The 25125-nt window shown below is 36.3% G+C and overlaps 1 protein-coding gene across 4 annotated transcripts in view; it reads right to left on the bottom strand.

Moving 5' to 3' along the window:
• VPS8 (VPS8 subunit of CORVET complex) overlaps positions 1-25125 on the bottom strand; it is a 254205-nt gene that overhangs the window by 171731 nt on the left and 57349 nt on the right. For 3 of the 4 annotated variants that reach the window (XM_063098634.1, XM_063098627.1, XM_063098619.1), the window contains exons 14-15: positions 9807-9848; positions 4500-4546 (exon numbers count right to left, since the gene is read on the bottom strand). In XM_063098634.1, the coding sequence (XP_062954704.1) occupies positions 4500-4546; positions 9807-9848 (89 nt within the window). The remainder of the gene's footprint in view (positions 1-4499; positions 4547-9806; positions 9849-25125) is intronic. The other variant, XM_063098643.1, reaches the window with a different exon arrangement.

The raw sequence follows: 25125 nt of genomic DNA, 5'->3' as shown, positions 1-25125 counted from the left end.
ATTTTGTTTTCTTTTTATAACTGCTTTATTGAGATATAATTCATAAATAATAATATAGCACCCATTTTTAAACAATGTTCAAAATTATAATTATGGTTCATGTAAAATCTGGACCTATTTTCAAAATAAAACTGACATGGCTACTACAAAGCCGTATGTGTGGTGTGTGTGTGTGTGTGTATGTGTGTGTGTGTACATACACACACACACAAAACACATACACATGCTAATATACAGCCTTTGTATAGGCAAAATGACACATCATTAAATATCTTACATAAAGCCTTGAGACATTTTATATGTTTTGTCTAATACTGAAAAACATATTGAAATTTAATTGTGAAAGAGACCAAATTATGAAATTAAAGTATAAGTCTTCAAAAACAGAATTACTCTCATTTCTGATTTTAAGTAATATACAAAAAGACTCTAAAGCAAAATTTTAACCAAAAATGATGCCTACAATATATTAACCAGTATGCCTTACAAAGAAAAACAAATGTGGTTCCTGCCATAGTAAAAAATTTACGTTATCAAAGTTGTTGAGTATGAATAGTAATACAGAGAGAGGCTAGTTTAATATTACTGAGGCATATCATATTTTATGAGTTACGATACTAAGAGGTAACAGTGATTATAGTGTAATAATGGTTGTGCTATTGAGTTAAAATTCATTTCAGAGTATGTATTATGTTTACAATTTGGCCCACGTAAGAAACAGTATACTATATGCAAATAAAAGGATTGACTATAAAAACAATATACTCAATCAGAAGATATTGATTTAAAAGGCATCTGGGGGCCAGGATTAAGTGTCTGTGTGATGACTCTGGAAGTGGAAGAAATGACCTGAAATTGGCTAAGTACTAGATTATGTTTTTGTAAGACTGCATTTGTGTTATGCACAATCTGAGCATTCCTTAAAGCAATATTAATGTCACAGATACTCTGCAAATGTGGAAATGTAGAGAAGACCTTAGACATAAATGGGACCATATATCAAGAAGATGGCATAAAAAGTATGTCCAGTTTAAGGAGAAACATACCATACTGGAATGAAGTTACATACATCCGATAATCCTCTGCTTCAATTCAGCCTAGGGAATTGACAATTTTTAACTTTACTATCTAGGACAACTCCAAGAAAAAATTATAAAACTATACTATTTAAGTGGGATTATACTGAAATATTTAATTAAACATAGAATTTTTTATATCTAATAAATCTTTAATCATTGCATGTTTGGAATGGAAGGGAACTGAAATATGGCTTAAACACAAAGCATGAAAGTTGATCAAATGGCTTATTCAACCCCTTTCCTCCAAAGCTCAGGCCCATGTACAGAATATTAATATTCTGATGAAAAAGAAAAGCCAGTATGGTGAGAAGCAAGTAAGCACAAGAGTAAAAATCTAGAAGAAAAGAGGCAATATTTGACCTGATGCCTAGTTTCACAGCCCCAAATTTTCCTACACAGCTGGGAATGCTACCCTGTCCCTTCTGCCCTCACTAGAACTTAAAGAGTAGAAGTAGGGAAAGAGACCAGGAGGAAAAGAAAGAGTAGAACACACATGCTGGAACTTCCCCAAGCAGAAGCAGGGTTTAGTACAATCTAGGCTTCAGCCTTTGGAAACAACTGAGAGAGAAGAAAGCCATATTATTTGTACTGTGCTCCAGGGAAAATGTCTATGCCCTTGATTTAGAAGTGTGTACATAAGAGTAGGAGGAGAAAGAGAGAGAAGAGCTATGAAAAGGACCAGGAAGAGCTGGACCAGGAATAAGGACCCCTAAGATCCCCCTTCCCCTGGAGGTCAGAAATATACTATGACTCTGGTATTTCTCTCTGAGATCTCCAACAACATATATTATATTTCTTTCTCACATAGTCCAGAAGAAAAAAATGTTAAGGAGTCAGGAAAAATTAAAAGAATTAAGTTCAGATGAAATAATAAATAGATCCTAATGTGGTGAAAATCTAGACCAGATTGTATCTTCTATGTTGTATTAATGCAGAAATTATTGCATTCTCAGCCACTCACTAGGTTAAATAAATTTGAAGAATATTTCCCTTTCAAATCACATAAAAAAAGAAAAGCTCATCTCCAGGACATATTTGGGAATAACACAAAATAATTTTGAAAGAACCCATTTTTTTCTTTTTCCCTATATAATCCTTCATCTTACATTAGGGCCATTTCAATTTTACGTCACTATGAAAGTATCACAAGTCACCCCGCAAACCAGAAAGCAGACTTATTTCATTAATTCAGCCATCAGGTATTAAATAGCTACTCTGAAAGGTACCAGGACCATCCTAGGTGGAAATGATCCATTTATAAAGATATGCCTCCTTATTCTAAATAAAATTTAGTCTTTTGGGCACTTCATTTCATCTCATTTTTAAATATCTCAATTTGAAGATTTGAGTTGATGCCAGTACTTATGGTATTAGGAACACCTCCAAACCTTCCTCATCTGATAATGAATATAACATTACCTCTCCTACACTGTAATTATAAGGATAAATGAAATAAAATATGTGCAGCTGATCCTTAAACTATTGAGGCTGCTTTAAAAATATACAAGATAAATTAAAAAGTGAGTATAAAAAGTGAGGTAAAGAGAAAACTAAGATAGGGTGAAGTTAGTACATATTCCATAGCACTTTGCTTTCTAGGAAACAATGACCAACTACACAATTCACTGTCCATCAGCTAAAAGTAAACAAGCTGTTCAGAAGATGCAAAAGTATTTCTGGCCCTAACACCTAAAATTTCTCCCTTAGGCCCTGATAAAGAAGATAACATGTAATAAAAAGTAATGTTCTCAACATAGTCACTGTGAACACAATATATTTCACTAGATAATTACAACGCTATAACTAAAATACTGGAGTAAATTTGAAACCCAAGTAAACAGAAGCTATAGCTATCTGTGACTTAATCAAAGGTCTGACATAACAAATAACTGCCCTTTTATCAGTGAATAACCTTCACTGATACTTTCAAAGTATGATCCATGTAGAGGATTCTTAAAGCAAATGTACTTCACAGGGCCTGGTTTTCCAAAGCCTTGCAGTTTCAAATATTGACCTTGTGGAAGACTAGAAATTTTCCTCAGGCTATAATGTCTCTGGTGTAAGATAAAGATTTGTGGCACAGCAAGGTTGCTGGCTCAAAGACAGACAAGTTACTGATTGAGATGTAAAGATACTGGGAAATTGCTTTAAGAAGAAATGTTTGCTAAGATCAAGCTTTTGTTGGTGGATCACTTAATTGTCTAATGGAATGTCATCTGACTTGTTTCACTGAAAGTTACCAGCCTATATTGTTAAACTATAACCCCACCTATGTTCTCTTCCTGTAACTTCCTGGTCTGGAAAATAAATGCAGGAAGAGAACCCCAATTCGGGGTTAATTTCCCAAGGAAGGGATGCCTCTCACTTGAGGGTTCCGGGGAAGTTAACCACTTTGGGGCTCCTCACTGCTCAGAAGAGATGGGCTTTGAGTAATCTTCTGCGGCTCCGTCACCCAGGGGAAGTGAGGCGACAAGTCCGTGGGGGGCAAAGCAACAGATCCAACCTTTCATGAATCAGGCTACCAGAATATATATAAATACATGAGTTAAATCAGGGTTGTACAGGGCATAAAATATCTGCATTGATTCTCACTTTTGTTCTCTACCACTTAGAAAGTGGTACAAGTGAGTGGTTAAGACCAGGAATACAGGAGCTAGACTCCTGTATTTGAATCCCACCTTTGCTCCCCAAAAGCTGTGGGAATGAGTTTTGATGAGATAGTTAATCACTTTCTGGAATCGCCTATAAAAAATGGACATAATAATAGTACCTACCTCATTGTTATAAAAATTAGATAAGTTGCTATAAAAATTAAATAAATTATTGCAAAAGGCTTAGAATAATACCTGGCTGCTATTATAAGTGTGAAAAAACTGTGAATTAGCACAGGTTGGTTAACTTAGTTATCAACAAAACCTAATCAAGAGTTTACTTACACTGATTTCTTTTAAATAAAAAGACTCTAAAAAAACAATATTGTATAAGCACAATAAATCTAGCCTTATTTGGGTGATGTGAAATACTGTGTTTTAGCAATGGTTCATAAAAGGGTATATATACAAAAATGTAAAAGAAAAAAGTATATATACAGTACACAAATCATACACTTTTTGCTTTTTTAAGATCCATAAGTAGTATTGCTCTTTTGTTGGTTATGTTCTTTGCCTCCATTATCCTGCCACACAAATACATACATCTAGGAATAGATGTATGTGTACATATACCCATAGCATCTGTTTTGGAAAAGTTAATTTTACTAGGAGAATGGCCTGAAAACTATAAAAGAATCAAATTTCTGTACATTAATTTTCTTAAAAACCCATCCAGTCAAATTCACAGAATTCATAGCAGTGATTCATAGATAAACAAGAGGCTACCTGGGTTCAAAATAATTGAATCACACAAGCAATGCATACTCACTTTCGCTGCAGCAGAAGGCAGTAATCCACTATGATAGGCACCATATCCTGTAGAGGAACCATAAAGAAAGCATCAGCTTCACACCGCTGTCTAATGTTCCACTGATAATGGAAGAGGTCTGCATAAAATGCTGTTAGATTGCTGGAAGGATATAACTTTGTACCATGCTTTTGGTAAGCAATGTGGCACTCTGTGTCAAAAGTCTTAAAAATATGAAAACACTTTGACCTGGTAATTCTATATCTGAAAATTTATCCTAAATATATTTAAGGAAAAAAAAATCTTTGATGCAGTAAGGTGTTCACAGCTTTATAACAGAAGGAGAAGGAAGGGGAAGAAGGGAAGAGGAAAAAAGAAATATGAATTAAATTCAATATACAATATGAAAAAGTAGCTAAGTACATTTTGCTTTTTATTTTTTGGCAGATGGCACAGAGATCAAACACCTGGACTTCGGTGTTATCAGGACCACATTCTAACCAACTGAGCTAACTGGCCAGCCATATTTTGCTATTTAAATAAAATATTAGGTATATATTACAAGTTTATATGGAGTTTACAATAACATTAAAACAAATATTAGATGAAAAAATGTATTCATCTCACAACTTTTTAAAGAAAACTTGCAAAGAAAAAAAACCAGAAGAAAATATATCAAATTGATAAAAGGATACAGTTGGTCCTACTGGTAGCTCAGGTGACTAAGGCTACCCATATTTTGTCACGATCCTCCAAAGCAGCTATTTTAAGGTTGATTTAACTTCTCCGTTTCACAATATTTTCACTGCTTTAAATTCATCTTTGAACGATGAATTTTATCCTTGATAAATTCATATCAAGTGAATGGCAACCCATGATTTTGGCCTTTTTCAAAGCAAAGTTTGAGATAGAAACAGTAGCTTATTATGATTAGAAACCTTCAAGTAACCAAGCATCAGATTTCAGCACGACTCCTTCATTTTTTGCTGGCTACAGGGAAATGGTCTCTTTAAAAAAAAAAAAAATATCCTAGATGACCTAGGTTCTAGGCAGAAAAAAAATCTTCTCAGGAGGGAGAAGGTTCTATGTGAAAAAGAGAATACTACATGCTAACGCCTGGCTGACAAAAAGGTCAAAACTAAGAAACCCTTACTATTTGAGAGAGCTGTCTGAAGGAGGAAATAAATTCTGAAAGGATTACAGGGCTATCCTGGACCCATCCTGCTTCCTTTAATTATCAATATTACTCATGAATAGATTTAGAATCTTATTTAGATTCTTCAAAAACAGGAAATAAAATCACAGATTTAAAAAGTATTAGAGCTGTATCAAATCTCTCAACCCTGAGTGAGAATAAAGTAGCCTAGAAATGCTGGGGAAAATTTAATAAATATCCTTTAAAATACACAGCTGAGCTCCCAAGAAAGTAAGGACAATATCCAGGGTCTAAAAGTGAAAAGGGGACTGAAAACCAAAGCAATAAGCCCCAAGTTGTCACTGAGACTATCCTGTAGATTTGTTGGTCACAGAAGAGCTTGGATTTTAATGCCAGAAAGAAGCTGAGCCCTTAGACCCTTGCAACATGGGGAACTGAAGCATAGGACCTGCCTAAAACCAGAATTCTTGAAAAGCTATATCCTCAGTGAAAGAAAATAAGGGGAAAAAAATCCACCTATTGGCATAGGAAGATGACAAGGAAGACTGACTGTGCAAGCTTTGACTCAACGGAGATAAACTGGTAAATCTGTACTCTCCAAGAATCTGTAATCAAGATGCTGCCCACAAATGGATTCCGGATTTGAACTTACACTACCTCCTTAATATGGGAACAATCAAGTGAAGAAATTAACATAAAAAAATGATCCTGAAAAAGGATACTCCTGCGGCACTTGAAAAAAGCAAATACAAAAACTCTCCAGAGACAGTCCTGAACACAGGCACAATAAACGAAATAATATTTGAAAGAACCTCATGAAATAATGCGCCATGAATCAATGTCAGCAAGAACTACAAGTAGTAATAGTAGACCCTTAAAACCTCGAATAATATGGTAGAAATTATTTTTAAAAGTATACTTTAAATGATTAAAGGCATAAAATAAGGATTTAAGTGCTGGCCTAGTACTAAGTACTATGGATAGTCTATAGAGAGTGAAACCATCAGATTAATGGAGAGTGAAACCATCAGATTCATACATATAGACAGATCAGGGTCGTGACTGTACAGTGTGAGGATCTGAAAAACTAAGACTGAAGACAGAAGGCTATAACAGTGGTCAAAAAAAGAAATAGGTGACTAAATTAGTGTAGTAATATAGGCATAAAGAAAAGTGAGCAGAATTAAGAAGTATTTATAAGTAAATCTGTAGAGTTTGGTGATAGATTGATCATGAGTTGGCAGGCATGGGGAGGAGTCTATAACTCCTAACTTCTAGGTTGCTAGTGATGGTTGAATGAATATGTCACAAAACAAACATAAAAATATGGGAGGAGGTATTAGAAGGAAGAAACTAAGTGCAGTTTGGGTCACGGTAGATTTAGGAACATCTTTACCTAGATATTGAATAATAGGAATTTGGATATAGTAATACGAAACTTCTGGGTTAGAATTACAGATTTTGTATTTATCACAGGAAACAACATAAATGAATAAAATGTCCAGGGACAATAGACAGGGATAAAAAGCAGTCGACAATGGACTAAATCCCAAGTGAGACCAATATGTATGAAACAGAGGATGGAAACAAAGTCCAACTCAGGAACAGTCACAGAGGTTTAAAAATTAGAAGGACACACAGTCACAGATAGCTATAAAATACAGAATTTCAAAAAGGAAGGAGTGATAATCACAGTTTAATACAGCACTGAGAATGAATAAATCTGAAAAATGTTTATTGGATTCAGCACTTAGGATATTATTGTTACCTTTAGTGAGAGGTCGTTCTATCTTCCTGATTAGATAGTAATAAGTACGGTGATGGGTAAGATCCAGCCTGAAGAGATTGAGTGGTGAATGAAGTATTTGAGGCGGGGGTAGAAGAGAGAAAAAGAGAGAGGCTAGAGGAAAAGAGGAGGAGGGGGGAGGGAAGAAAGAAAGAGAAGGAGAAAAGGAGAGAGGGAGGGAGGAAGAGAGAGAGAAAACACCAGTACATGTATAACCAGAATCCCTGAATAAGAAAACTAAAACAATGGAAGAGAACAAAAGTTAAAGATATAATTCAAGAAAGCTTTCCTGAAATAAAAAGACTTAAATCTACATTTTGAAAGAGTACATCATATGCCAGGAAAAAATGGTCGAAAATGACTACACTAAGACCCAATGCAGCAAAGTTACTGGATTCCAAAAATAAAGAAACAACCAGGTAAAAAGATTAGTCATTTATGAGAGGGAAAAAAATCTGAGGCTAGCCTCAGATTTCCACAGTGACATTCAATGCCAAAAGTTGACAAAGCAATATTTCTAACACCCTTAATGAAAGCCAAAATGTTTTTCAATACAAAAGCTAGAGACCAACAATCTGAAGATGCAGCAACACAAAGAATATTGTTCTCATGAACCTTCCTTGAAGAAACTGTTCAGCAAACAAGAAATGACTGGAGAAACAGAAAAAGGACTAGTGATAAGCATTAACTCTATTTAACTGCAAAAGAAAACTGAAAACAAACATGAGCATAAGGGTGACAGAACAGACACCCTTTGACAATGAGGAAAAGATTTATATTAAGACCAATTTGGAGGAGGAGAAAAGAAGGTGGGAGATAGAAAAGATTCCCTGGCCTCATCTGTACGTTGGTAGTCAGAAGATATAATCTAAAGTTCATAATTAAAACTGGAACTAGAAGTATATTTAAAAATCTAAAACTAAATACCAAGATAATATTGATGAAAATCCGGGGATAGAGAGTGAGTAAGAAGGAAGAAAAAAATATGCTAATTTTATCATAGCAAGAAACTTATTAGTCAAAGACTGAATGCTTTCCTACTAACACTGGACCAAGACAAGGATATCAACTCTCACCATTTCTATTCAACATCATATAGGAGGCCACACAAGAGCCAGTGTTAATAAGGCAAGGAATAGAAATAAAAGACATCTAGATGGGAAAAGAAGTAAATCCGTCTTTATCCACAGACAACATGATTGTCTATGAGGAAGGTCTGGTGGAATACACAAAACCTAGAACTAATAAGTGAGTTTAACAAGACTGTAGGATATATGACAAATATACTAAAATTAACTGTATTTCTATATACCAGAAATAAACTAAAATTAAAGTAAAAAAATACCATTTATGGTAGTGTCAAAAAAAAAAAAAAAGAAAGAAAGAAAGAAAAGAAATCCTATGCAACTACCAAAAAAAAGACACTCTCTATGAACCAATATAAAAAAAGCATGGGCTGGCCAGTTAACTCAGTTAGAGAGCAGTGTTATAACACCACCAAGGTCAAGGGTTTGGATCTCCATACAGGCCAGCCGCTAAAAAAACCAGGATCTCCAAGATACATTATGTGGAAAAATAGAGCAAAACATGGCAAATATAACTTTCTATTATTTGTGTAAATATTAATGTGTGAGTGGATAAATATGTAAACGTTTGCTTGCATTTACATAAAGAAAATCTGGAAATACAGTAATCCCCCTTTATCTGCAGGGAATATGTTCCAAGATCCCCAGTGCGGAAAAAACAATACTACGTTTTTTCCTAAAACAAAGTTTAATCTATAAATTAGGCATAGTAAGAGACTAACAACAATAACTAATAATAAAATAAAACAATTACAGTAGTCCCCCCCTTATCTGCTTCCCATGGATTCAGTTACCCACCGTCAACCACAGTCCAAAAATATTAAATGGAAAATTGCAGAAATGAACAATTAATAAGTTTTAAATTGTACACCATTCTGAGTAACAAGGTGAAATTTCACACAGTCCTTCTCTGTCCCGCCCAGGACCTGAGTCATCCTTTTGTCTAGCATCTCCATGCTGTATCTACTACCAGTTCATTAGTCACTTGACAACCACCTTGGTTATCAAATCGATGTTGTGGAATCACAGTGCTTGTGTTCAAGTAACTCTCATTTTACTTAATATGGTCCCAAAGCACAAGAGTAGTGATGCTGGCAATTAGGATATGCCAAAGAGAAGCCTTCATGAAGGGCTTCCCTTAGGTGAAAAGGTGAAAGTTCTCAACTTAATAAGAAAGAGAAAAAAATCATAAGCCAAGGTTGCTAAGACCTATGGTAAGTGCTTTAGTCCGTTTTGTGTTGCTATAACAGAAATACCTGAGACTGGGTAATTTATAAAGGAAAGAGGTTTATTTGGCTTACAATTCTGGGACAGCTGTATCTGGCATGGGCCTCAGGCTGCTTCTACTCATGGCGGAAAGTGACAGGCAGCCGGCGGGTATAAGCAGATCACATGGCGAGAGGAAGCAAGAGAGATGAAGCAAGAGAGAGAGAGAAGGTGTCAGGGTCTTTTTAAGGAAGGAGCTCTCACAGGAACTAATCAAGCGAGAATTCACTCATTAAATCCCCCTCCCCCAGGGAGAGCATTAATCCATTCATGAGGGATCCATCCCATGACTCAATCAGTTTCCAACACCGCCATATTGGAGATCAAATTTCCACATGAGTTTTGGCAGGGACAACACATCCAAACTCCATCAGTAAGACAGATCAGTGCATGACAAATGGTTAATTAAGATAGAAAAGGCATTAAATTTGTGGGTGGAAGATAATGAAAAGAAATATGTTTTGACTGATAGCAATCAAGTTCGGTACTATCCATGGTTTCAGGCATCTACTGGGGTCTTGGAACATATCACTTGAGGATAAGGGGGAACTACTGTATACCAATATGCCAGAATCACTACTCTCGTGCATTGGGGCCATTATGAAGTAAACCAAGGGCTACTTGAACATAAGCACTATGATAGCACAACAGTCAATCTGAAAACCCAAATGGCTACTAAGTGACTAATGGGTAGTTAGCATATACAGCATGGGCACACTGGACAAAGGGAAGATACATGACCTAGGGGTGATGAAGCAGGATGGCATAAGATTTCATCATGCTACACAGAATGGACAACAATTTAAAACTTGTGAATTGTTTATTTCTGAAAGGCTATAGAAAGTCAGAATTTTTATCCCCACCAACCAGTAACAAACCTTCTTCTCTTCTGTGGTTCCAGTGAACAACATGTGGGGAGCCTGGATTTACACTGACACACCAGAGTAATAAGGAACCCCCCGGGGTGGTGTCAGAGGAGGCCGAGAGAGGCAATGAGGCCACTCTCACTGTAGTTTCAATGGAGGCCCCATAGGGAGCAGTAACAGGCATTCCTACCCCTACTAGCCAGTGAAGTACCAGTGGAGGCCCAGTAAGAAGAAGGAATTCTCACCCCTGCCCAGCAATGAGGAGGAGCACCCCTCACTGGGTATCCAGCGAGGCCACATAGGGAACCTGGACTTTAAACCCACAGGCAGTAACAAGGTGACACCCTCCCCCTGCCCTGCCAGAGCAGTATCAGAAGAAACCAGCTAAAACAAAGAGTTTAAATAAGATCTGAAATCTCACAACATAACACCCACAATGTCCAGATTTCAATCAAAAGTCACTCATCATACCAAGAACCAAGATCTCAAACTAAATTAAAAAATGACAATTAATAGAGGCCAACACTGAGATGACAGAGATATTATGACAATCTGACAAAGAGTTTTAAAGCAGCCATCACAAAAGTGCTTCAATTATGTACATCCTTGAAACAAATGAAAACATAGAAAGTTTCATCAGGGAAATAGAAGATGTAAAGAAGAACCAAATGGAAATTTTAGAACTGAAAAATACAATAACTTAAAATAACTCAAAGGATATGGTCAACAGCAGAATAGAGGGCACAAAGGAAAGAATCACTGAATTGCAAGAAAGAACAATAGAAATTCCCAGTCTAAACAACTGAGAGAAATAGACTGGAAAAAAAAAGAACAGAGACTCAGGAACCTGTGGGACTATAGCAAAATATCTAAGGTTCATGTCATTAGAGTTCTGGGAGGAGGGTAGAAAGAGAGCTGGACTAAAAAGGCAGTCAAAGAAATAATGGTTGAAAATGTCCCAAATTTGTCAAAAGGCATAAAAATACAGATTTATCCAAATAGTATAAACTTAAAGACATCCACACCAAAACACATCATGTTCAAACTTCTGAAATCTAAAGATAAAGAAAAACTCTTGACAGTGGCATAAGAGAGAAAACACCTTAGCTATAGCAGAAAACTATTTGAATGACTGGATTTCTCATCAATAATCATGTAGGCCACAGAAAGTGGCACAATATTTTTCAAGTGCTGAAAGAAAAAACAAACTGTCAACCAGAATCCTAAATAAAGTGAAACATCCTTAAGGAATGAATGGGAAAGCAAGACATTCTCAGGTGAAGAGATTTTGCTGCCAGCAAAACTACCCTAAAAGAATGGCTAACCAAAGTTCACCAAACAGAAAGGAAACAACAAAAGAAGGAGCCTTGGAACATCAAGAAGGAAGAAAGAACCTGGTAAGCAAAAATATAAATAAAAACAACAGACATTCTTTCTTCTCTTGAGTTATAACTTATGGTCATGGTGAAGCAAAAATTATAACACTGCATGATGTGGTTCTAAATTTATGTACAGAAAACATTTAAGATGATATAAACAGGAAAGGGTAAAAAGATATAAAGGGAGGTAAGATTTTGATAGAGTTTGGATGTGTTGTCCCAGCCAAAACTCATGTGGAAATCTGATCCCCAATGTGGCAGTGTTGGGAACTGTTTGAGTTATGGGAGCAGATCCCTCATGAATGGATTAATGCTCTCCCTGGGGGGAGGAGGGCCTGAGTGAGATCTCACTCTATTAGTTCCCACAAGAGCTGGTTGTTAAAAGAGCCTGGCACCTCCCCACCTCTCTTGCTTCCTCTCACCATGTGATCTGCTTGTACCCGCTGGCTGTCTGACACTTTCTGCCATGAGTACAAGCAGCCTGAGGCCTGCACCAGATGCAGCTGTCCCAGAATTCTAAGCCAAATAAACCTGTTCTTTATAAATTACCCAGTTTCAGGTATTCTGTTATAGCAACACAAAATGGACGAATACATAAAATTGGTACCAGAAGTGGGTGTTGCTTATAACAAATACTTGAAAATGTGGAAGCAGCTTTGGAACTGGGTGTTAGGCAAAGGTTGGAGAAGTTTGAAGGACTCAGAAGAAGACCAAAAGATGAGAGCATGTTTGGAACGTTTTAGAGTTAAATGGTTAAATCATTGTGACCAGAATGTTGATAGAAACATGGACAGTAAAGGTCATGCTGATGATGAGGTCTCAGATAGAAATGAAGAACTTACCAGGAATTGGACAAAAGATCACCCTTGCTACACCATAGCAAGGAACTTGGCTACATTATGTCCATGCTCTTGGTCTTTGTGGAAGGTGGGACTTAGGAGTTGTGAACCAGAATGTTTGGCAGAAGAAATTTCCAAGCAGCAAAGTATTAAGAAAGAAGGCACATGGCTATTTGCAATAGCTTATGCTGAGTTATGGCAGAAAAGGCATGATGTAAAGACAGAATTTAAAAGGAAAGCAGAACATAAAGATTTGGAAAATTTGCAGCCAGGCCATATGGTAGAGAAGCAGAAAGCAGGAGAAAAATGCAAGGGTGAAGCAGATAAACTGGTTGCTAAAGACAGGCTGCTAAAAGCCAAGGCAATGGGAGAAAAGCCCTGAAGGCATTTCAGAAGTCTGGAAGGGCACTCCTCCCATCACAGTCCGAGGTCTAGAAAGACTGAGTTGTCCCAGAGGACAGAACTGGGGCACAGCTGCCCTCAGGAACCTGCTCCCAGCATCCCAGCTGCTCTGGCTGGAGCAGCCCTGCCTCAAGCTGCCCCAAGTGTGGTTTGTGCAGCAGCTCTGGAGAACACAAGCTGGAAACCTTGGTGTTCACATGATGTTAAGTCTGCAGGCTGGCAGAATATGAGAGCAATGGAGGCGTGGCAGCCTCCACACATATTTCAGAGGATGTATGGAAAAGCCTGGGGGCCCAGGCAGAGACCTGCTGCAGGGGCAGAGACACCACAAAGGCCATCTACTAGAGCAATGCCAAGCAGGAAAATGGGGTCAGAGCCCACACCACTAGGGAAATGTCTAGTAGAGGCAAGGCAGCAGGGGTGCTGCCAGAACTTCAGAACTGTAAGGCTCCTGGCAACATGTAATGCCAGCCTGGAAAAGATGCAGGCACCAGTGCAGCCCAGTGGGCTGTGCTTGGCAGAGCTGTGGGAGCAAGGCTGCCCGAGGTTTTGGGGGCCCAGATATCCCATTGTGCCCAGGATGCAGGACTTGGAGTCAAAGAAGATTATTTCGGTGCTTTAAGAGTTACTGTCTGCCCGGCTGGGTTTCAGACTTGTTTGGGACCTGTTTCTCCTTTCTTTTGGCCTGCTTCTCCCTTTCGAACAGGAATATGTACCTGATATTTGTCTCACCATTGTATCTTCAAAGCAGATAACTTGTTTTGGTTTCACAGATGAGACTTTGGACTTTGGAGTTTTAAGTTGGTGCTGGAGCAAGCTAAGATTCTTGGTACTGTTGGGATGGAATGACTGCATTTTGTATGTGAGAGGCACATGAGTTTTGGGGGGCCAGGGGCAGAATGACAGAGTTTGGATGTGTTGTCTCAGCCAAAACTCATGTGGAAATCTGATCCCCAATGTGGCAGTGCTGGGAGCTATTTGAGTCACAGAGGCAGATCCCTCGTGAATGGATGAATGCTCTCCCTGTGGGAGGAGGGCCTGAGTGAGATCTCACTGTATTAGTTCCCACAAGAGCTGGTTGTTTAAAAGACCCTAGTACCTCCCCTCTCTCTCTCTCTCTCTCTCGCTTCCTCTTGCCATGTGATCTGCTTGTGCCCACTGGCTGCCTGCTGCTTTCCAGCATGAGTAGAAGCAGCCTGAGGCCTGCACCAGATGCAGCTGTCCCAGAATCATAAGCCAAATAAACCTCTGTTCTTTATAAATTACCCAGTTTCAGGTATTCTGTTATAGCAACACAAAACAGACTAATACAGGTTTCTGCCCAACTTCAACCAGAAAAATAACATGGTAGACTGTGATAAGTGATGTATATACAGTATAATATAATACCTAGAACAACCACTAAAAAAGTTATATACAAAGAGATGTACAACTCCAAACAAAATTCTAAAAAGTTCTCAAGTAATCCACAAGAAGGCAAGAAAAAGAAAAAAGAGAGCAAAGAGAAAACAAAAAATAAAATGACATTAAAATGACTTAAGACCTAACATATTGATATTAGATAAATATTAGATAAAATAGATAAAATAGACTGTAGAGCAAAGAAAATTGCCTTAGAACAACTGAAAAATAATATAATAACAAAAGGGTCAATCCACCAAGAAGACATAGCAATCCTAAATGTACATGCACCAAACAGAGGTACAAAATATATAAAGCAAAAACTGATAGAACTAAAAGGAGAAATAGACAAATCCACAACAATTGATAGAACAACTAGACAGAAAATAAGCAAGGACACAGAAAAACTCAATGACACCATCAACCAACAGGAGCTAATCAATATTGTTAGAACACTCCAGCCAACAACAGCGGAAAGCAAATTCTTTTCAAGTGCCCACAGAACACATACCAAGATAGACCATAACTAGAACCATAAAATAAATCACAGCAAATTTAAAAGAACTGAAATCACACAACATGTGTTATCCAATAAAAATGCAACCAAACTAGAAACTGATAACAGAAAAATCTCCAAACACTTGGAAAATAAACCACATTTCTAAATAAGTGAGTCAAAAAGGAAGTTGTAAGAGAAATAATAAAATACATCCAATTGAATAAAAATGAAAATACAAATATCAAAACTTGTACAACACAGCTAAAGTAGTGCTGAGAGGGAAATTTATAGCATTAAATACATACATTGGAAAAGAAGAAAAGTGCCAAATCAATCTAAATTCCCACTTCAAGAACTTAGAAAAAAATGAACAAAATAAATCCAAAGCTAATATAAGAAAGGGCATAAAAATAGCAGAAACTGAAAACAGAAAAATAGAGAAAGTCAATAAAACAGAGCTGGTTCTTTTTGAAAAAAAAATCATTAAAACTGACAAACTTCTAGCAAGACTGACAAAGAATAAAGAGAGAAAACAAATTAGTAATACCAGGAATAAAGCATGGGATATCACTATAGACACTGCAGACATCAAAAAAATAAGGGAAAACCATGAAAATTCTATAGATATAAATTTGACAACCTACATGAAATGCACCAATTCCTCAAAAAACACAAACTACCAACTCGTTTGATATGAAATAAATGATTTGAATACCCCTATAATAAATAAGAAAATTGAATTCATAATTTAAAGACTCACAAAAAATAAATCTCCGTGTACCAGATAGTTTCAATGGCGAATTCTACCAAATATTTAGAACAATTAATACTAATTCTATAGAATCTCTTCCAGAAAATAGAAGTGGAGGGAACATTTCGCAAATCATCTTATGAAGTTACTATTACCCTGATATCAAAACCTGAAAAGAAATTACAAAAAAAGAAAACTACAGACCAATATCCCTCATAAATAAAGATGTAAATTTATAATAGCAATTATAATTCATCAATATATAAAATAAATTGCACATCATGACCAAGTGAGATTTATTCCAGGGTGCGAGGCTGGTTCAATACTCAAACATCAATCATTGTAATATACCATATCAATAAGCTAAAGAAGAAAAATCACATGATCATATTGATCAATGTGGAAAAAGCATCTGACAAAATTCAATGCCCATTCACGAAAAATACTCTTAGAAAAATAGAAAGAGAGAACTTCCTCAACTTGACAAAGAGTACCTGCAAGAAACCTACAGCTGATATTATACTTCATGATGAAAGATTAAATGCTTTTACCTTACGATTGGGAACAAGGCCAGGATGTCTGCTGTTACTGCTCTTCAACATAATGCTGAAAGTTCTAGCCATTCCAATAGGCAAGAAAAAGAAAAAAGGGCACACAATTGCAAAGAAAAAAAATAAAACTATCCCTGTTGGTAGATGATATGATTGTCTACATAAGAATATCCCAAGGAATTTACAGAAAATGTCATAGAACTAATAAATGAGTTCAGCAAGATTTAATGGATGTAAGATAAACATACAAAAATATTTCTTTATTCTATTAATGAACATATAGATACCAAAATTAAAAACTCAATACCATTTATAATTGCCAAGGAAAAAGAAAGAAATACTAGGTGTAAATCTAACAAACCTTGTATAGGATTTGTATACTAAAAACTACAAAATGCTACTGAAAGAGATCAAAGACTAGAAAAATTCAGCATAATGAAGATGTCAATTCTCCCCAAATTGATATACAAGTTTAATGTAATTTCTATCAAAATTCCCACAAGATTTTTTGTAGATATAAAAAAGGTTATTCTAAAATCTACATGGAAAGGCAAAGAAATTAGAAGAGCTGAAACAATTTTCATAAAGAAAAATAAAGTAGAGGGAATCAGTCTACCTAGTTTTAAAACTTATATAACTTTAGTAATCAAGACTACATGGTATTGGCAGTGAGACAGAAACACAAATCAATAGAACAAAATAGAGAACCCAGAAATAGACCTACACATATATGCCCAACTGATTTTTGACAAAGGTGCTAAAGCAATTCAATGGAGGAAAAATAATTTTCAACAAATGGTGCTGGAACAATTGAACATCTATATGCAAAAAAACACACACAAAAAAAACCTTCGACCTAAATCTCATATCTCATGCAAAAACTAACTCAAAATGGATCACATAATTAAGTATAAAACATTAAACTACAAAAGTTTTAGTAAAAAACGTAGGAGAACATCTTTGGGATCTTAGGCTAGGTGAAGAGTTCTTAGACTTGATTTCGAAAGCACAATCCCTAAAAGGAACTTCATCAAAATTTAAAACTTTTGCTATGCAAAAGATCCTGTTAAGAGAATGAAAAGAAAGCTACAGACTGGGAGAACCACCCATCCAAAAAAGGACTAGTACCTAAAATATAATAAAACTCTCAAAATTAAAAAATAAAATAAGAAACAATCCAATTAGAACATAGGCAAAACACATGTAGAGACATTTCACAGAAATTATAAAGGTGCCAAATAAGCACATGAAAAATGTTCAACATCATTAGTCATTAAGGAAATGCAAATTATAACCACAATGAGTTATTGTAACCCACCTATCAGAATAGCTAAAAAAAAAAAAAAAGAGTGACTTCACCAGATGATGGATGTGGACAAAATAAGTCACTCTCTCATTGTTGGTGGAATTGCAAAATGGTTCAACCACTCTGGAAAACAATTTGACAGTTTCTTAAAAAATTAAACAGGTAACTATCATATGATCCAGCAACTATATACCTGAGCATTTCTCCCAGAGAAATGAAGATTTACATTCACAGAGAAAGCTGTACAGAAATGTTTGCAGCAGCTTTATTTTTAATAGCACCAAACTAGAAGCAACCCAGATGTTCTTCAATGGGTGAATGTTTAATCTAACTGTGGTTCACCCATACCACAGAATACTACTCAGCAATAAAAATCGCCAAAGAATTATGCTGAGTTTAAAAAGTCAATTCCAAAAGTTTACATACTAAATAATTCTGTTTATACAGCTTTCTTGAAACAACAAAATTACAGGGATAGAGAACAGACTAGTGGGCACCAGAAGTTAAGGAGAGAGTGGAGACGGTAGGCAGGTGGGCATGGCTATAAAAGGGCAAAATGAGGGATCCATGTGGTGATAGAAATGTTCTGTATCTTTACCTTATCTTTATCAATATCTTGGTTACGGCACTGTACTACAGTTTTGCAAAACTGGGTTAAAAGTATGAGATATCTTTGTATAATATCTTACAACTGAATATGATCTGCAATTATCTCAAAATTTTAAATTTAATTAAAAACAAAAAAAAAGAGAATACACATAGTCCTCGTGGCTGCCCCTGTTTCTAACTCAATTAAGGCTAAACCATCCAAATTAATGCTTTCAATCTGGCTTCAAAAAGAAATCAGGTCATTATCAATTTTGAACATTTAAAACCATAAACAAGTATTAGTTAAAGCCAAATCTATTTCCATATTTTAAGCCTTCCTTTCCAGAACCTGATTATGGAGAGACAAACTAGACTGTGGATAATCCCTGGTGGTAATCTCCTGGATGCCTGAAAATGAGCTATATGGGATCAATAGCTCTCTATCACCTCAGCGGCAACGTCTATGCACAGACTCAACTTGCCACAGACTCTTTAATCATAGCTATAGGCAGCTGACATTCCCATGATTAGCATACAACCACCCCGAGCAGTGGGTGCTCAGACTCAGATGATCTCCCTCTGAATCCTTTAGAAGGCTGCACTCGTGAAGCCTTGAAAGAAAGGAGAATGGGAAAGAACAGGACCATGAAGCCAGGTCTGGTCTACATATGCCCCCTCTGTGGGACACTGAGAGCTCAAGGGTTTTCAACACAGACATCATGCACAATAGCAGCTTTAAGAATATTCCTCTTAGTCTCAGAAGCTTGCAGTATGCAAGAAATGGCTACATTTTTGGTCTCCAAAATTAACAACTACAAAAAAAGTAAATATTTCTCTAATCTCATCTTCAATGCATGGCCTTATAAGTGTCCTAAGAAGATTGCTTCACTTGTTAGATATTCATGTATTTAAGACTTATTAGAGAAGGCAATGTGGATATGAAAATAAAAAACTGAGCTAACAGATAGAAAACTTAAATGTAAGCCTGTCAATTGTTTGAGTGACTGAATAGATCATTTTATTACATTGTGACTATCTTACCATCTGCCAAATGAAGATATGATCTCTGTCTTTCCCTATTTCATAGGGATGATTTGAAAAGAAATGAGACAACACATGCAGATTCTTTTGCTCTTTGGAGGAACAGCATTAATACTCTTAATTTACATTCTAAAAGTGAATCAGGCAATAAAAACTTCATTGTTTGAAAATGATTCAAAATTTTAAAAGAAAGCCTAGAATACATATATATACACACACACATAACTCCAAAGTAGATAAACATACATAAGCACCCATGTATGTGTGTGCATGTACACACATACACAGATATGTCCCCATGGGCTACCAGAGCTAGACAGCTGATATTCTCAGTATTAGTATATAAACACCCCAAGCAGCTGTATAGTTATAGATAGCTCTCTATATGTATATGTGTATGTGTATTTTTCTTTTCTTTTTTTAGGTATGATGTTAAATAATCTTCTAAGAGAGATCTGACTCCCCAGAACCAGCACTTTTTTTCAACTGTCAATTTTATGAAGTTTTAAAAATTTTTTTATTATTTATTATTATCATATCCATTATTACAAATTATGATTTTTATTTATGCCCTTAACCGACCTATCACTCCCCAAACCCTCTCCAGACCTCCCCCGCATCTCTAGTATCCTTAGGTTTGTTCTCTCCTTCTGAAAGTTCAACGTATTGTTGTGGTCTTTTCTTTCTTTCTTTCTCTTTCTCTTAGCAAATGCTAAGTTCTACAGCTGGCTCTCAGTTCAAACCTCCTAGAGTCAGATTTAAAATATACTCCCAAGGCAAACACTGTTTATAACATAAGTTCATATATTTTTTTTAATTCCCTGAACAAATATTTATCAAAGGCCACTAAACCAGATGCTGGGAATGTAGCAGTGACAAAAATCAGACATGTCCCTAAATTTATAAAGATCCCCAGACTTATAGAGTCTAGCTGCAGAAGACTGAGATTGAATGAGTAATTTTATTCCACAGTAGTTTACAAAGAAATGGATCTGACTTAACCTTGGGATCAATTAAGCTGAGACTTAAAAATAAATAGGAGCTAGTGGAACCAAAAAAAAAAAAAAAAAAAACCGGGAAACAATTTTTTATGCAGAGAGAATAATACGAGCAAAGGCTCTGAGTTAAGAGAATGGAGACGTCAAGAAACTAGTATGGTAGGAATACAGAGAACGAAGGGCAGTTAGGCAAGGATATATCATGCAGGGACTCAGAAACTGTTAGAAAATTTAGTCTTTACTTCAGGAACAATGGAAGTCCTTAAAATATTTTGAAATCAGAGGAGCAACATATCTAGACTTGATACACATTTCTCTCTGTTGTGTAGAAACTGGAATGAAGTACAGTAAGAACTATGTACAGGGAGATCAAATAGAAGGCTACTATAATATACCAAGAGAGTGATAATGTTCACATGAACTAGGCTAGTCACAGAATAGATGGCATGCTGTAAACCGATTAGAGAAATCGTCAGGAGGCAAAACAGAGAAAAGAATGAAAGACAAGAATCACTCAACTTGCTTTAGGTGGATGGTGGATCCATTCACTAAAATAGGGATCATCAGAAAAGGCTTTGTGAGAGAAAGGTTCAAATGTGTGAGGTGTCTATAGAACATTCAAGAGGAGATGTAAAGTAGCAACTTACTATATGGATCTCAGAATTCAGAAGAACAGTCTAGGTTGGAGATAGTGGTTAGAGAGTCATTTGCCTATATCACCTGGGGAGAAAATGTGAGGCAATAATTCTTAAACTTTAATGTGCTTAAGAGTCATCCTAGGGGCTGATTATAAATCCTGGTCACCAATCCCAGAGAGTCTGATTCAGTAGGTCTGGGAAATAACTCAAGAAAAAGCATTTTTAACAAACATCCTCAAACGATTTTGAAGCAAACAATACACAGACATCTTGAGCAACACTAATACAAAAATAGAAGAGAAGAGTATTATAAAGAATTCTAACATCTATCAGTTAAGTAGAAGAAAAGAAAGAAGAATAAACAAAGAAATCCAATAAGCAGCCAGAGAGACAGAGAAAAACTGGAATGTATGATACCAGAGAGGCCAAAGGGACAGACTGTTTTGAGAAGTTATTAATGTGTTGAATGCTGCTGAAGACTGATAAGATGAGGAATAAATGGGTCCACAGAATTTATAGACATGGAATAAGTTAAAGAATGAGAGGGAGGTGAGGAAAGGGAGACAATTCTTTCAAGATGTTTGGCTATATAAGCAACGTACAAACAAGAGGCATAAGGATATTGGGGATGGCGAGGAGCAAAGAAGGGATTTTTTGCTGTTTGACTTTTAGGATGGGAAATACTTGGACACATACAAATGCAAATGAGGCAAAGCCAGAAGAAAAACGAAGTCTTGTGATGTGTGAGACAGAGAACACTTTATTTCCTTTTTATCCTTCTAGTTATTATACAAATAAATTATAATTATAGGTTCAAATCTTTTCTTAAATAAATAAAAGGCACAACCTGTCAAAAATATCACAAGATCCCAAACTTATTCTCTATAACTAAGATAGGACAAAATATTGATTGATCTTTGGAGGAAAGGAAAAGTACTGAATAGCATTACACATTCTGACTCTAAGGAAAAGGTGAGGCTCTTCACTAAAGGTAAAGATTAAAATTGAAGCAGCAGGCATGAGTGCCATCTGCTGGTAAGATACAAATTCTCAGTATTTTAACTGATAGAAACCAATTTTATAGAAATTTCAAGTGAATGGATTAGACGTTACCTAAATTTCCAATAATAGTGTCTTGATGCTGATACAGAATCTCAGATCTTCCCACCCAGCAAAGGAAGTATTCTAAAAACATTCCTGGGCAGTTGATCATCCTCCCTTTTTTATTTGAATACATGCAGTAATAGGAGGTACATAAGTCCAACCGCTGTTACATCATCAGTGAAACTGAAGTACACCTTATCCTAAACTGGAGTACACCTTATCTTAATTTCTACCCAGTTATACTAGCCTTCCCTCTGCAGCAATACAGTAAATCCCATATGACAGCCCTTCATCATCTATAGGTAGGCATGTTTCCACTTATTTTCTCCTCAGATTAAACAGTCTAGTATTTTTTTAACTGCTATTTTTAAAACTTTCCATCATCGCAGTTATGGGATATATCTTAGTTTGTCCACAGGTATTTTATAACCAGTAGCCCAGTGGTACTATTACTTTCCTTTAACACACTATTAGCTCATACTAAGTTTGTAGTCAACTAAAATCCTGTCCAGTTAGTCCCCCCAATCCAGTACTCACACAATTTAATTATGTGGATCTGATGCAAGTCTTGATGTTTATAAATTTCATCTCGTAATAACTTTGATTGCACTTTCTTGTCAAGATCATTTTGAACCTTGATTCATGGTGCTATCTAAATTTGACAAGCCAGTCACTAAATCTTCGTCCAAATCAATGATAAAAACTTGGGTATGAAAGAGCCCTAAGATGTAATTAATGCTCAGCCACCAAAGAATATCTGGGTAGAAATGTTTAGCTAACTACAGATCTATTCACTATTTACTAATCTATTTCAGCCATGAGGATAACAAAAAAATTAGACAAATGTTTTAATGAAATCAAGATATGTCACAGGCCCTCCACAAATATATTATTCTCATATTCCTTTTAAAAAGGCAATTATATAAGTTTAACACAGTTGTTTTGAGGTGAACTCATTGAAAATGTTCACAAACCACATTAGAGTTATCAGTAGATAGTATCCTAAGTCTACTCTTTAAAATATATATATGTACTTTAAGAGTCAACCTATGTACTCATTTTATAGTTAAATATTTATGATTAAACACATAAAACAAGAGATTTGTGGCTAACTGTGCATGCATTTCACTCGTCCTAATGGGCTGAAGATCACCTTTTCCAGAAGAAAACTGTACTCCTGAATAAAATAAATTGTGTGTTCCCTGCCCAGGCATTCACACTTAATCAGGAATACATTATTTGAAAATTGATGCAATTACTTATAAATTATCAACGTTGGCTCAGATTGTTCCAACAAGATCCTGAGTTATAACTCCATAGAGTCTTGAGATTTAAACAATCAGAATGCAACAATATGTCACATATGCTGGGCTTCAACTTTTTTCTTTAATATATTTATCTGAACTTTTCCACTTTAAAACCATGCTCTGTGCTCATGAAAATGGAAGCAAAATAAGAAGTGTTCTTCTAGGGCCGGCCCATGGCTCACTTGGGAGAGCGTGGTGCTGACAACACCAAGTCAAGTGTTAAGATCCCCTTACTGGTCATCTTTTTTTTTAAAAAAAAAAAAAGAAGAAGTGTTCTATCGTATAGTGTAGCAGTCCAGATGTGGACCCTGAAGCCCAACTGCTTGAATCCAAGTCATAGCTCTATAATTTACTAGCTTTGTGACCTGGAACAAGGTATTTAACTTCTTTGTGCCTTGATATCATTTACAAATGTGAATAATAGCAGTACCTAACTTAGACAGTTATTAGAAGAATTAAAGGAGTTAATATGTATAAAGGGTTTAACAGTGCCTGAAACACAGTAAGCATTAAAGTTTAGATGTCTGCTATAATTATCATTCTTGATCATCTGTTAACATCACTCTTTCTAATCCTCTTTTTCCTGTGCTTGCTCTGAAAATAACAGTATAGTACAACGGTTAGTCACAAGCTGGGCTGTGAAGTAAGAAAGACCTGGATTTGAGTCCTGGTTCCACCACTTACAAGCAATACTACCTTGGAAAGTCACTTAACCTCTCTAAGCCTGTTTCCTCACATATAAAATGCAGATAAAAATGATGTCTACTTCATGGGGTTGTTGTGAGAATTAAATCAAAATGAATGTCACAGGGCCGAGCCCATGGCGCACTCGGTAGAGTGCTGCGCTGGGAGCGCGGCGCCGCTCCCGCCGCGGGTTCAGATCCTACATAGGAATGACCAGTGCACTCCCTGGCTGAGTGCCGGTCACGAAAAAAGGCAAAAAAAAAAAAAAAAAAAAAAATGAATGTCACATACTTTACAAAGTACCTGGCGCATACCATGTGCTCAGTGAACCCTTGCTAAAAATCCCTTTTTTTAACCCCTCAGTATTTTGGCAGGCACAATCTGGACTGTTCCATTCTCCTTTCTGATAGTCTTACAGGTTCATGAAGCTTTTGGCATGTACCTTTAATTATATGTCTCTCTTCATACTTGTAAATGTTCTGTAATTTGCAGACAGATCCGTCTCTCAACATATCTTTCTCCCTGAATTATTCATAGTTATCCTGTAAAAATTTTAGAATTTCCTATTCTTTGTGAACCCATCAGAGCTTGAGACTCTTCAGCTTTTGTATTCCAGAACTTACACCAAGGACATCATTAACTTCCCTGGTTTTGAGGCCTTTGGACTTGGACTGAGCCATGCTACCAGCATCCAGTTTACAGACGGCCTATCATGGGACTTTTCTTCATAGTCACGTGAGCTAATACCCCTAATAAATCCCTCTCATATGATTATAACATATCCTATTGACTTTGTCTCTCTGGAGAACCCTGAAAGTTACTTCACCAGAAGTGTGGCATTAAACAGTACATCTCAGGAAACCAAACACTCCTTTGGTACCACCCAACTCTTAATTTCCATATCTATCCCTGTCTTCTAAAGTTATGAGCATCAGGTTCCTCAAACGATTACAGATAGATCTACCTTATGACCCAGCTATTCCACTGCTGGGAGTATACC

Source organism: Cynocephalus volans, chromosome 1 (genome assembly GCF_027409185.1).
Source record: "Cynocephalus volans isolate mCynVol1 chromosome 1, mCynVol1.pri, whole genome shotgun sequence".
Lineage (NCBI taxonomy): Eukaryota > Metazoa > Chordata > Mammalia > Dermoptera > Cynocephalidae > Cynocephalus > Cynocephalus volans.
Note: the sequence above shows the minus strand (reverse complement) of the source record. Positions and strands in the feature narration are given on the sequence as shown.